Here is a 14,527-nt window from a genome sequence, read left to right on the forward strand (position 1 = left end):
AGGGTGGCAGGGTGTCACATTGACACCCTGTTGCACCCCTGAATCGTGCATGTGTGCACATGTGGCGCACATACATGCCCTAAGGGCATGAATGTCTGCCACATGGCACTTTTAAAAAAGCACAAAATTGCTTTTGAAAAGGTATTCGGTATTTACCACCAACTTGTAGTTGGTGGTAAATAATGAATCCTTAAACCAAAAATGCACTCACTTGAGTGCTCCCTACATAGGATTTAAGGATTCGGTAATTTACCGATTCCTTAAATTAAGGAATCGGTATTTTACTGATTCCTTAAAATAACAAATCGGTAAATTACTGAATCCATAAATCCATCCTCCTACATCGCAACGGGCTAAATACCGGTCGTTAACGGGAAATTTACCGATTTTCGGCCGTTACCGACCAGTATTAGCCCACCTACATATGGCCCATAGTGATATATCTTAACTGTTCACAGATTCAAAGATATTTGCGGGAAGATTTCCAACCAGAAGTAAAACCATAAATACAAACTGATTCACCTGGGTCCAGAATGCTTTACAAGCAATTCAAGTCAATGTCTAACGTGGTGCGACAGCTCCACTAGCTGCCAATAAGAAGCAGAACAAAATGTAAAGCTCTCTGTATTGCCTATAAGGCCTTTCACAATACAGGGCCAGAATTTTTGGAGAAGTCATTTCAGGTATATACTCCCATCAGATCCCTTCGCTCAGCAGGTGCCAATCTTCTTGTTGTCCCTAGAACCAAGATAACCAACTGGGGCAACAGAAGTATCGCAGTTGCCACTGCTAAACTGTGGAACTCTCTTCCCTCACAGATTAAGGTTAGCCCTACTCTGCTGTCATTCAGGAAACAAACAAAAACATAGCTTTTCATGTAATAGTTTTTTTTTTCCATTCTAAGCCATACCTTCTGGAGCACAGAGCGCTGAGACACCTATGGGTATGTGCGCGCTTTACAAGTCGTTTATATAAATAAATAAATAATACAAAGAAAGCACTTCTCTTAATTTAACGTAGCTGAATAAGAACTGAAAGAAATGGTGATCCTCTTCTTGGACATTTAAAAAAGAAATTGATATATTAGATTGTGCATTGATGGAGGTGTTATGGATGCGCATGGGCTTTAAAGAGGGGCTAATACACTAGGTTAGAGAGTCAAAAATCACTCTGGGTGGTAGTAAGGGTGAATGTATGATTTTCAATGCTTATGGGCATAAGCAGAGGTTCAAGACAGGGAAAACGACTGTCACTTCAGCTCTTTCTTTTTTTATACCAAAACAGTGGTAGAAAGGATCAGACACGGCTAACATTGAGGGCATCATATTGAGAAGTCAATATTTGAGGATAACATTCTTCTGACCCTGTCAAACCCCACCACAACCACATCAAGCCGGCTACGGGAATTGGCGTGATTTTGAGCAGTATTGGGATTCAAAATGAATTCCTTAAAGTCAGAGGGTCTCTTTGGGTCACTGGACAAAGAAACAGCAGAACAGTTACTATAAACCATGTTATTTAAATGGTCCCACTCACAGATATACTACGTCGATGTTGACATAGCAATGGGTGAGATGATTTTGAAAACCTACACTACCTTATTCAGTCCACTCATAGCCATGGACAAATGCATCATAGACCTGGGTGGTAGAGCACACATCCAGCTCTAGGCTGTAAAGAACATCACAGACAACAAAGCATGAGCACAGGTCTTCCTTCCAAAGTGCATGGCAGAAGGAGCTTGGGATTTAGCACAACAAGGAGCAGTGGAGAGAGATATTAATCAGGAACAGTAACTTTTCCAGTCACGCTCAAGGTAGAGAACCACTCTTCAAAACTGTGTGCATGAATTAGGCAACTACAGCACACAAAAACAATATCTACTGTGAGATGTGTCAGTAATAGTGACGCAGTGAGTCTGGTCGCTGAAGTAAATTTCGACTAGGCAACTGCCTATTAGTTCCATGCATTTCACCCAGAGCTTACCCCTCATACTCCCTCTCTCTTCCTAACCAACCCCAGCCATTGGTGAGTACGTTGCTAATTTCAGTTCTATTTCCAGGGCTGGATATTAAAAGAAAAGCTAGTGCTCATAAAGGTCAGACAGAAGGAAGAACATTTAGGCTGTAATGAAAAAAAGAAGCATTATGTCTAAATGACCCTTCACATTAAGATCCAGCACAGTCAGTCAAAGGTTTGTGATACTCATTCTTCAAGTTGCTTATCTATAGTGACTATATAGTGGCAATAGATTCGATCTAAAGCCTTCGAAAGTTAAAGGGGGGATTTCCCTCACTGGTCTTTGAAAGTTCTTAATTGTAGACAAAGGTTGTTGATTTACAAGAGCATATCTCAGAGGAACTCCTGTGCCGCAAGCTTGCAATCTTAATGCAACACATCTCTCTGTCTAACTCTGACCATTTACCACAATAATGAAAATCATCTCTCCTCTTTCTTTGCTGCCAACTCTAGTCCCAAGTAACATCCAGATCTTTCCCTCTTTAATCTCTTTTCCCCTCACCTTCTTGCTAAGTTAATCTTCCCTCAGGCACATCCACACCACCCTTTCCATTCATTGAGTTGTAATACCTTACTCCGTTGCATTGAAGCTAGGTCCATGCTCCATAGATCTCACCAATGCATTTGCACATACCTACCTGAATATTTTGTTTAATGTGCTCCGGTTTGAAGCTCTTAGCCAGAGCTACAATGTCTTTTTGGAGTATGTAGCGAATGGCAATCTGAGCAGAAGATTTCTTGTACTTTACACCAATCTTCAAAAGTACAGGATCTTCCAGGAGCACTGGAGATGCTTGGTCAATCCTGCATCATAAAACAAAAGAATTTGTGAAACAAAACCATTACAATTATATTACAAAAATCTGCAGTTAAATTATATTGTGCAGTAAAACAGATATAGAAAACACGAATTGGCATTCTACTGTATTTTGTAACTATTAGTTCCAGAACAAATCAGTGGTCACTCCAGTGGTGTAACAAAACATGAGGGGGCCCCCCAGCAAATTATATGGAGGGGGCCCCCCACTCCCCGTATCCAGGAAGCCAGGGGCCCGCCACCCATGCATATTGCAGGAGGGGGACCTCTGGAGCTAGGGGGCCTCCCCGCACTACGGGGGCTATTGCTACGCCGCTGGGTCATTCAAATGTCAGGTCATAAATAAACATTCTGAGGAGTGCAGGAAGAATAGCATGAGACACATTTATAAAGAAGAAGTTACCTGTAACTACAGTTCTACAGACCTGCTATTGTGCATAGATTTACACATACAGTCATATAAACATAGACTACCTGTAGTCGATCCACCTCATTTATTGCCTGAACTATGGCCAATGATAAGGACAGACTCAGAGTTTCAATCTCCACATCATCTCTAAATGTCAGATTTTCAAGAGTAATAATTTGTAGTGTAAGAAACAGGGAGGAGGGCTAGTTACATGTGACTTTATGAATGCTATCGATGTTAGAGAAATGTAGCTACAGGCAAGTAGCTTTTTCTTCACCCGCAATGGATCTTTCGTAGGTATACCTGCTTGAATTATGATTACCAAAGCAGCATTGTTACATTGTCTGCTTTTCGCCTGGTGGAAGTGATGGTCCCCTTAACGAAACAGGTTTCGCAGCCCACACTCATGCCTTGGATCCTGAATCTTCCTCTTCTTGAAGGAGTGGCTGGAGACCCACTTTTCTGCTTTACAAATGCCCTTCAGTGGTACTTTCATGAACAGCAGGACTGTCGCTGCCATGCCCCTAGTGAAGTGAGCTACAATTCTGTTTTGTTGAGGTCTGCCAGTTATGGAGTGGTAGAATGTAGAACTCATTGTAATCCAGCATGCAAAGCCTTGCATGGACATGGAACACCCACTGATGAAGTCGTCAGAGCAGATGGAGAACTGGTCGGACATGCTAAAGTCTTTTGTTCAGATGCAGAACTTTATGCAGTGTTTAATATCCAATGAATGAAGGGCTCTCTCTCTCGGCGAGATCAGTTGATTAACAAATGCTGTTAGGCAAATCTTTTTATTCACATGAAAAGATAAGGGCTCCTTGGGCATGAAGGAAATATTTTTGGAGAACTTTATTATTATTTTCAACCTTGAAATAGGGAGTTGAATGGACAAAGCTTGGATTTCCTCGATTACTAGAAAGAAAGCTGTTATCTGAGATATCACCTAGAGTGAAGCCTGTCTTTAGGATGAATGGGTCCTACATCAGAGCTCTTAGAACACTGTTGACTAGCTGACTTCACAAGCAGGGGGCGGAATGGTCACCTCATTCTTTTTTCCACTCCTCAGGAAACCAACATAGAATGTAGGTGCCTGGAAAACACTGCCAGATGAATTTGTACAGGCGAGTGCTTCAGATCAGAGTCCACTGGGCGCAGCAAATATGGTAGAATTTAATTCCTCTTGCATTATAATCAAACTATTCTGGTAAGCAGCCTTCCAAAGGCAAAAATATTCTCTTTTTAAGGCATTGTTTTTGGTAGTAGAAGTGCTACTGGTAGGCAAGCTGTGGGGATGTCATGTGACGTCGGCATGCTGGTCGGTCACCTGCACAGGCGGAAAGCTCGCTTGGCCCAGGGCGCGTCTCCCAACTGGAGACGTGATGCACACCAAGGCCCACAGCCAGATCAGAAACACGCAGATAGCAGCCCAGCTCTCTTCTCCACCCAGCGGGCCTTAGGCAGCTGGGTGGAGGTCTTCCTCCCTACAACCTCTGCTTGAAGCAGGCGTAAGGAGTGACGCACCACGTTAAGTATGGGCGGCCTCTGTGCACTGCAGGAGTTGCATCGCGCTTGCGACGCGACTCCAGCAATGCGCCGCCCGTACGCCACAAGATGCGTCATGCATCTGCCCCTCCTTGCACCATGGTGCGCCGCATTGTAAATGCGACGCATCCGTGGTGGCGCAAGGGGGGGATTGCGTGACGCATCTGTTCTGGCGCATCCCTGCTGATTTGCAGAGATACGCCAGAAGTTGTAAATCTGCCCCTCTGTCTTTCCCTTCTTGCCCAGGCAGTGTATACTTCTGCTCTGCCACTGGTAGCTGCACCCCCCTCTTCCTCTTGTTCCCTCTCTTATTGTTTCGCGCCTCCTCACTTACTGAAAACCGAGACTTCAAGAAATGGTTCTCACTCTCTCTTTCCTCCTTTCCTTTATTTGTTCCTCTGAGAAATGGATCGAAAAAAGAAAAACGCTTTTGCTTGAAACTTTGTCTTTTTCTGACACTTTTCAATTTCAAAGTGCAGTCTCGGGAAGGAGATAGATAAAACATTCACAATATGAAAAATTAAATAAATAACTAACTAAAGCAAGACAGAGTGGTCACAAAATGGCCAGATTGGTTTTATTCACACCCAAACATATTAGCGCCACTTTACAGTGTTAGCCAGTGAAGCGCTACCTTTGTTTACTCGAATCTCTTTGAACAACATTGTTTGACCGTTTAGGAAAGTGCACCATTCCTGGAGGGACTGAAATACCAGCTTGATTGGTGAATTGGAAAACAAAATGTGTACACTAGCTGTGTGTTCACGAATGTGGTCTTTTTAAACCATACTGCTTACGTTTTGTAACAATATAAACAATGAGCATTGAAATGGGTCCCTTCTGGGCACTGTAGTCATGGCCTTAACTTTTCAGGCAAAAGCACTCACTAATTTCTGAATAGTGAGTGTAAAAGCGTTAAGGTAACCATGTTGTTCCTGCTCATATTTCACGTGCTTTACTTAATCTTGCATTCCCTAAGAGTGTTTGCTTTTTCTAGGATGTTGTTAATTTTTTTAGGCCGCATATTGCTCTTGTCTAGTGCGTAATTTTAATTGAGTCACATTCAGGAGTTTATAGCGGGCACAATTGGGTTGTAGTTGAAGGCAGTGCAAGTTTCTCTCAGTGGGTCAGTGTGGTGTTGAGTGGGGGAGAGGTTGTGGCACTATGGTCAGTGGCACTGTAAACTTTCTGATACTTTATTTTGACATTTTTACCCATGCTAACAGTCTCTGCAGACATTTTGCCTTTATTAGTACCAGTGGAACATACAACTGCAGCAGTGAGAAAGGTGGTCTGTCAACCTTTGCAAAGGGCCGTCCACTTCACAGCAGCACAAGTCACATTTTTTAGTAACTTTTGATTTGTTTGAGCTACAATTTATTAGTTAAAATCATCGAATTATGCAGCAGGGGATGTATTATGTGGCAAGTATGGCAGACCCATAATTATATGGAAAACATTTTCAAACTAGGAAATTTTGCCATTCATGTTTGAACTGCTCTTGTGGAAAAAGTGCTGAAGACAGGAACTCCATGGCTCAGAGACAAATAGCTTGTGTTTCCACTTTTAAGAGTATTTGAGACATTCTGTGATTGGAAACGTATCCCAATTTGTAAATGTATTTTAATGTCAACCAATCATATTAAAGCTTAAAAAAAATGTGTATCCATTGGTTGAATTAAATAACGCAATAAGCTGTAACTCGTCAGTGAAATGGGAAACAAATACAAACAAGCATTGGCATAGCCAATAGGTCTTACCTTGGGGCCTTATAAGTGTTTAGCCATGCGACAGTTAATGTTGTTGTAGTAAGGATATTGTGCTGCATAACTAAGGGGCATATTTACAAGGGCTTTATCTCCGCTTTTTTGGCTTAAAAGCCACAAAAGCGGAGATAAAACTATCACCCTATTTACAAGAGGGTGCTAACATGCATAATCTCATGTTAGCACCCTTTTACTCAACGCCTCCCTTTGCATCTCTAATGAGATGCAAAGTGGGCGTCACTGGGCATACCCCAGATGGACAACCTTGTAAATATCGCTGATGTTCACATCGCGATATTTATAAGGCTGCCCCAGCATTTTAGCAGACGTTAGTTTTTGGAGAAAACAGCTGTTTTCTCCAAAAACTAACGTCTGCTAAAATGCAGACTTACCTATCTCCAACATTGGGGTGGATTATGCTGATACGACCCTGTGGGTCGTATCAGCAAGGTTATCACCATTTTACAGGGAACATCGCTGGAAAACCAGTGATGTTCCTTGCAAAAGGGCTATAACCTCGCTATCTCTGGAATTTTTAACCGCCCTGGAGTAACGCGTTGTTAATAACGTGCTACCAGGGCGACAAATTCCATAGATAGCCTGCGATATTATACTTATCGCAAAGCACGGCCGGCGATAATTATCGCTGGACGTTGTTAATATGCCCCTAAATACTTATAAGGTCCCAAAGGCGAGACCTATTGGCTATGTCAATGCTTGTTATCTATTTGTATTAGATGCTAATATTTAAAGTACTTTTATTTATTGAAACCATGGAGGAAGGAGTGATTACATCTTTACAGTGTAAATATATTACTTCACTATTTAGACAAGTTCATGTTTGCATTACGAACAAGGGGTCAGATGTATCAAATGCTGGTTGCAAAAATTAGTTGCAATCTGTAACCTGTCTTTTTCCAATCAGTATTGAATTTTGTGAACCGATCTATGTGCTATTAGTTTGGTTTGAAAAGCAGCCAATTGGAGTGTGCTTCAGTCTAATCTACATCATTAATATTCATAAAGTAGGTTGGAAATTGTGCCTCAACCTAATTGGTGGCAATCAGAGGAATGGTGGCCTGCACATGTTAGCAGAGCACTGTGATAGCGATTGCTTGGTAATAAATAATTTGTAAGAAACCCGATTCCCTTAAAGTGAATGGGACTTATTTCACAACAACAAATACTTTTGTTTAGTTTAAATGAGAGTTAACAATGGTTTGCTGGAATGCTGCCTTCTCCCTTTGAGAAGTTATCAACAATTTGCAAAGGGGAGGGGTCGAAAGGGGAGCTGTTCCCCTTTGTGAATAAGTTGTTACAACTTCAAATTGGAAACCGGTAAATTCTCATTGATCTGCGACCAGACTTCTGGTAGAAGCCATTGATATATCGTTTGCTGATTCTGTATGTGGAGGGGATGACATCAACGTGCCCTTTCTAAATATTGAATTGGTGCAGCCACAATCCCATTTTAGTACATAGTACGCCTTTGCCTATCCTACAATGTGATTTGTTTACAGCCCAAAAACATTTTTGCGGTCACCAACTCCAAATTGGACTGTTCGTGACTGCACAAACGTTTCAGATATATGACCCCTGATTTTTAAAGCTGTTGTTATTTCACAGGGTACTCATTCTTCAGAACATTCACACACATACATGTTCCTTCTCCTGTAAAGATCTTGAATCATAATGTCCCCATCTCTTAGTGAGACACATACATCATAAATATGAAATGCAATATATTGCGCTACAGGCATGTTTCTTTATATCAAGGGAATCTCCCACTTGCATTATAATGTGAACAAAGTGTAAACCAAATACTTATGACATGTTTTAAAATGTACGTGGCGGCACTGAATAAAAGAGGCACCACGTTTATTACGAGAAATGTGCATGTAAACTAAACTGATTGCCTACAGGGGCCAACTTATGTATGTGTTATGCTATTTTTTTTACACTGGCAAGTAGAAAGTACAGAGTTAATAGAATGGTTTTCCTGTGCATCCATGTAAGATAAATTATTATGGGATGGGATACGACTGTGTGTCCCCAAGCAGGAGGAGCTATTGGGACTGTTGTGGCCGCTCATGATCAACCCCTGAGTGTCACCATGGGAAACGGAGATGACGGGCAAGCAGGGATTCTGCTGGGCCAGCAGGGATTTGTCCGTGGTTTAGGTATACCTGTTACATGACCGGTACATGTGCTGCGTTTAAACGAGGATTTGGTGCACTGTACATTTTATTTTTACAATTACAAGTGCTGACAGTAGCTGGTTAGACAGTTAAAGTCTTCAAATAGTGTGTGAGGGACATCAGAGCTTGTACATTCTGAGGCGTGTGAAAGGTTAATGCTTACACGCCTGCCTATCCAGCACAGTTAACATCTCAAGCACGGCTCATGGAGACCTGGAATGCGGAGGGAAGGCGGCACATTAGCGGCCACAAGGAGCAGTGCAATCAGCAGACAGACTGGAGATAAGTAGCATGGACTGCAGGGAGTTTGAGAAGCGCAAGCTCACAGCTGATCTTGTGATTAAGAAAAAATAGGCTTACCACGTTGGTCTTGTGAGGGGGAGGAGCGTTGAGTTAAAGTCTTCAAGAAGTGCGTGAGGGATGTCAGAGCTTGCACATTCTGAGGCGTGTGAAAGGTTAATACTTACACGCCTGCCTATCCAGCACAGTTAACATCTCAAGAGCGGCTCATAGAGACCTGGAATGCGAAGGCAGCGGCACATTAGCGGCCACAAAGAGCAGTGCAATCAGCAGACAGACTGGAGATAAGTAGCATGGACTGCAGGGAGTAAGAGAAGCGTGCGCTTACAGCTGATCTTGTGATTAAGAAAAAATAGGCTTACCATGTTGGTCTTATGAGGGGGAGGAGCGTTGAAGCGCGTGCTTAGGAGCAAGTGAGAGGAAAGCCAGATGGCGCCTGATCGTGCGCTGTAAGGGTGCCTGCGAGCGATGCGAGGAAAGCCAGATGGCGCCTCTGCTCGTAAGGCGCGCCCGCGCGCATAACCACAAGCTCTAGGCCATGGTAGCATTTTCTGAAGCCCACTTACTAAAAGTCTCGCCAGAGAAGCGTATGCGCTGGCTCAGGCGAGACCTACAAATTGGGATGTTTTGCTCTTTCTGCCACACCTCTGACTCTGCCCAATGACCCAATCCATGGGTTATTCCCGCCCTCTGATTCTCCGCCCACAGTTCCCCTACTTTTTTCCCCCCCACTTCGACCACTGCTGACAGCACAGACCTTGCCAGTCCGCTATGCCCCTGGGCCTGGTTCCATGTCACCCCGCAGCATAGCTCAGCAGGCTGCAGGCCGCTCCACGTGGGAGTCCACAGGCGATGATGGAGGCAGCAGTGTTTCCACAGCAATTCCCACCCTGCAGGTAGTACCCCCACTCCTTGTGGTTCCGCAGTGCAGTCTATGGGGGTCTACAGACTCTTGACTGGCTGATTTTTCAGGAATTTTATTGCGCCTGGCAGGAGCTCCGGTAGGAGAGACTAGTCGGCTATTTTACACGGCCACACCCCCAGTCAGTCCATACTATAATATATTGTGCTTACAATTGTACACAAGGACTTTCTGCCTCGCAGTTTGTGATTATGAGAAATCATCTCTCCCTCTGAACCTCCCAACCGGTAGCCAAAGCTGAGGTAACTAAGGTAAACCGTGTGCTGGATTGCAAGAGCTGTTTAATGACAGTCATCCAATGTAGTAATTACAAAGTCTAAACCCAAAGTGATTGGCAAAGCAAAATCCCTTTTATGTATGAACATTATGTATGAGCATTTTGGGGAAAAAACAATAATCTGGCAAAAAGGATAAAGGTGTCTCAAAGGACAGGCCTTTCTTGGAAAAATATGCTTATCATTTTTGGCCATAAGCTTGAATCATTAAATAGTTCCTAAAATTGATGCGTCTGTTACAGGGAATAGCTTGTAGTGTGTAAGTCAGACATGTCTACTGTATGTATGGCAACTAATTGAGTTAGTGCTCTTATTGTAAAGATTCAAATTTTGGTGATAGGTGCTCTGCCTGAAATCTGCAAAGCATAACATTCAATTCTTACGGGCAAGCTAAATATCTGGCTACATCTTTTCACAGCGGACAAACTGAACTTTATTGAGCCCCTCGAACGTGTTCCAGTGTCAGCACACAGAGCACATATTGGGGAAGATATAGTATGATAATCCTCATCCTGTTATCCCCATGATAAATTCAGCACTACAATTCTCAGATGCAAAAAAGAGACTGCATGACCTGCTCACCCACGGCGCTGGGAAGCCTCAAAGTTCAAACTCAATGGCCAGTCAGCTATTCTCTACAACAGCTGGATAATTAGCAGAAGGACGCTTCTTCTCACTGTCCACGATGCCGCCTCTGATTGAGTCTGGTTGGTGCTGCAAACCGGAGTGACCCGTGGGGGACAGTCCTAGCGTGAAGTCCGTCCCTGACTATGATTCAATACTTGAGTATTTATAGTATGTAATTGCCGATTCTATCATATGTTATGAAAATAAACGCAGAGGTTAAATATACTAAGGTATCAACAAGACTAAACCATCACGGTGACAAATGCACCATCTCGATTATCATATTGATTATAGGCAACCATCATAATAAACAGCAAAAACATATTATGCTAGGCAGTAAGCAGACATGATGCAAACATTTCTCCCCATATCTTGAACACTTCACACTCTCTAAGAAAAGGCTTAAAACAGGCACGGCATAGAAATAGTAGAGTCCATTAGAACCAAATGATGGGAATGGAAAAGATGGAATGGGCACTGTCACTGTGCTCATGATGACTAGAGTGCTGTGTTTTTAAACAGCATTCTTAAAATGGATCATGCCTCAGCTTCCTCATCCTCCTCTTCCTCGTGCTGTCCTTGGCAGCCTGTGGAGGATAAGAGGGTGGACATGCGTTCTGGCAGTATTCATGAAACCATCAATGTTGACTAAAACTATGTATAAGTGTACCTGGGAGGCATATGATTACTAAAGGCTGAAACCTTCTGCACTTTATGAACATGACACACTTGGCTAAAAACAACACAGTATGATAAAATGTAATCTTGAAAAAGACGGAAACATAGTAAGCAGCTGCTAATAAAAACAAGAAGACAGACAGGGCTATGAAGCTACTTTGAAGTTATTTGTTTTGTTCTGCTTGTAAAGCACATGATCTGAAGAAGACCTGTGAAGTACTCGGGTGCGGCTTTAACACCAAGCCAAGCAGCAAGTTTGCAATTATGTGTTTGTTTGTACTCCAAAAGCATATAATCAGAAAGAGACCTGTGAACTCCTTGGCTGCGGCTCCAACAAAATGGATATTAAAGCAGGCACCAACTTAGCAAAAAAAAAAACGTGTTTCTGTGTGCCTAGGAAGCACACTGTGGGCAGGAGCCGAAAGTTTTTGCACTTTAATAACATTACACGCTTGGCTGAAAAACAACACAGCCCAAAAATAAATTGTAATGTTGATTTAAACTATGTATATGTGTACCTGGGAGGCATATGATTATTAAAGGCTGAAACATTTTGCACTTTATGAACATGACGCTCTTTGCTAAAAAGACAACACAGTATGATAAAATGTAATCTTGAAAAAGATAGTAAGCAGCTGCTAATAAAAACAACTGTGTGTTTCTGTCTGGAAGGCATAGGATTAGCACGGGCTGTAACCTTTTGCACTTTATAAACATTATGCCAGCTGAAAAAAAAACCTGTGTTTGTGCCTGGAAGGCAGACTGTTATCAAAGGCTGAAATCTTTTGCACTTTATCAAAATGACGCGCTTGGCTGAAAAACAACACAGTACAATAAAATGCAATAATGTGTGTGTATCTTGAGGAATAGCGCTGCTGTCTCTGTCCTTGCACATCACTGTGTGTGTATCTCGAGGGATATCGCTGCTGTGTCCATCCTTGCAGAGGACTGTGTCTGTATTTAGAGGGATGGCGATGCTGTCTTATTCCTCGCAGAACCGTGCATGTGTATGTGGTATCTCAAGGGATAGCGCTGCTGTCTCCTTTCTCGTTGAGCACTGTGTGTGTATGTAGAGGGATACCACTGCTGTCTTCTTCCTTGACGGATATCACTGCTGTTTCCTTCCTCGCTGAGCACTGTGTGTGTATGTGGTATCTTGAGGGATAGCACTGCTGTTCCTGTCCTCGCACATCACTGTGTGTGTATCTTGAGGGATAGCGCTGCTGTCTCTGTTCTCACACATAACTGTGTGTGTATTTTGAGGGATGGCGCTGCTGTGTCCGTCCTCGCATAGCAATGCTTGTGTATGAAGGCTCTTTATCAACAACACAGTACGATAAAATTTAATCTTGAAAAAGACGCAAACACAATAAGCAGCTGCTAATAAAAACATGTGTATTTCTGTCTAGAATGCACAGGGCTATCTCCACCCACCACTGAGAGGAGGGAGCAAGCAAGCACGAGTAAAAAGGAAGGGCAAGCAGCAGCAAAAAAGGAGGGACATAAAACACGCTAACCCAATAGCAAGTAAGATATTTTGAATGACACACTCAAAAACAAATAGGAAAACGGAGGCGGAGACTCCCTCACTAAAGCATATACTGCTTATCTCAACGAGACGGTGCATGCGCTGCCTAGACGAGACCTAAAAAGGGGGTCCAGCAGTAGCTCGGATCTGGCATCTACCAGTGAGCCTGCTGTGAAACAGTGCGGCTGCTGTGAAACATGCTGACTGTATCATCAAGTAATTTGCCCACACCTGGACACATTCAGCATCACTTGCACTTCATGCGCTTTTGAGTCTAGAGCAGCAACCAGTAGTGGGTGAGGGAGAACTCTTACTTCATTACCAACACAAATGCTTCACTTAAAGGGCTACAAGCACTCCTTTTGTTTGAGTCTTACCTGAATGAGAGTTAAATGGAGCCTAACACATTAATGCCAATACCATCACTAAAAAAAAGACACTCAGCTTGTTGCTTCACTCTTCATTTCAGAGCTTAAGATATAGATTTGTGCTTTAGCGCAGTTTGTACTTTGCCATGCTCTGGTGATAAGTGTTATTCATGCATTGTAAGAATGCCATTTGTGCCGTATATAGGCATTCTTGATATGGCCTTTGACGAAAAACATCTTTTCAGAAAGAACATGAATGATGCTCTTAAGCGGAATAAGGTGGATACCGACACAGCACGATCACTTGGCACCCTTCAGCACTAGAAGAACTACCAGACCTACACAACTGCAGTAATGCGTGACTTTAGGGCCGACAGATACATCAGGGTTCCAGACGTATCTGTCATTGGTTGCGACATGGAGCGCCGTACAAGGAATTGCTTGTAAATATCGTGGGGTTAGCAGCAGTTTTTGCAATGGAACGCCCACCTTGCATCTCATTTTCGTTAAGTCTCACTAACAGAATTGGAGATCTTAAAAATTCCGTTAGCGGCAACTTGTTAAATAAGGTGATTAAAAAAAGCCCCCGTAACGTCAGAAAATTGACACTAGTGCAACGTTAAGTCCTTGTAAATATGCCCCATAGTGTGAACATTTCTGAATGGATGTAGACACATTTTTGCAGGAATGCAGAATATGGTGTGCAGCGTAACGCAAGGCAGCGACTTGTGCTGCTTGTGTTTTTTCACATTTAAAAGGCGACCTAGGGTGACGTATGGTGGCCATGCATTGCTTGGTAAATCTGACTTGAGTATTGCGTTGCCCTTGCGACACCGTGCATGATGCAAGGGTAATGCAATACAAAGATATATATGTCCCTTCGTGATATATTGATCCATGGTATACGACGGTATTGCGATATGGTGTGGTACATACCAATGACACTGCAGTACATAATTGGCTAATGGCTGTCTTTACTAAAACACAGTCGTATTCTTTTTACTACATTTTAACTGTGTTCTGGGTTAGGTTCATAAATATAGGTAAGTAGTAGTTTTTATTGTGGTTCTCTACC

At 42.8% G+C, this 14,527-nt stretch overlaps 1 protein-coding gene across 1 annotated transcript in view; it reads right to left on the reverse strand.

Annotated features, from left to right (window-relative positions):
- The window catches only part of LOC146854160 (aldo-keto reductase family 1 member C3-like), a 191,302-nt gene that overhangs the window by 40,380 nt on the left and 136,395 nt on the right, over window positions 1-14,527 (reverse strand). Inside the window, exon 7 of the mRNA XM_085651939.1 lies at window positions 2,658-2,823. Within this exon, the coding sequence (XP_085508065.1) occupies window positions 2,658-2,823 (166 nt within the window). The remainder of the gene's footprint in view (window positions 1-2,657; window positions 2,824-14,527) is intronic.

Source organism: Triturus cristatus, chromosome 4_1 (assembly GCF_964204655.1).
Source record: "Triturus cristatus chromosome 4_1, aTriCri1.1, whole genome shotgun sequence".
Classification (NCBI taxonomy): domain Eukaryota; kingdom Metazoa; phylum Chordata; class Amphibia; order Caudata; family Salamandridae; genus Triturus; species Triturus cristatus.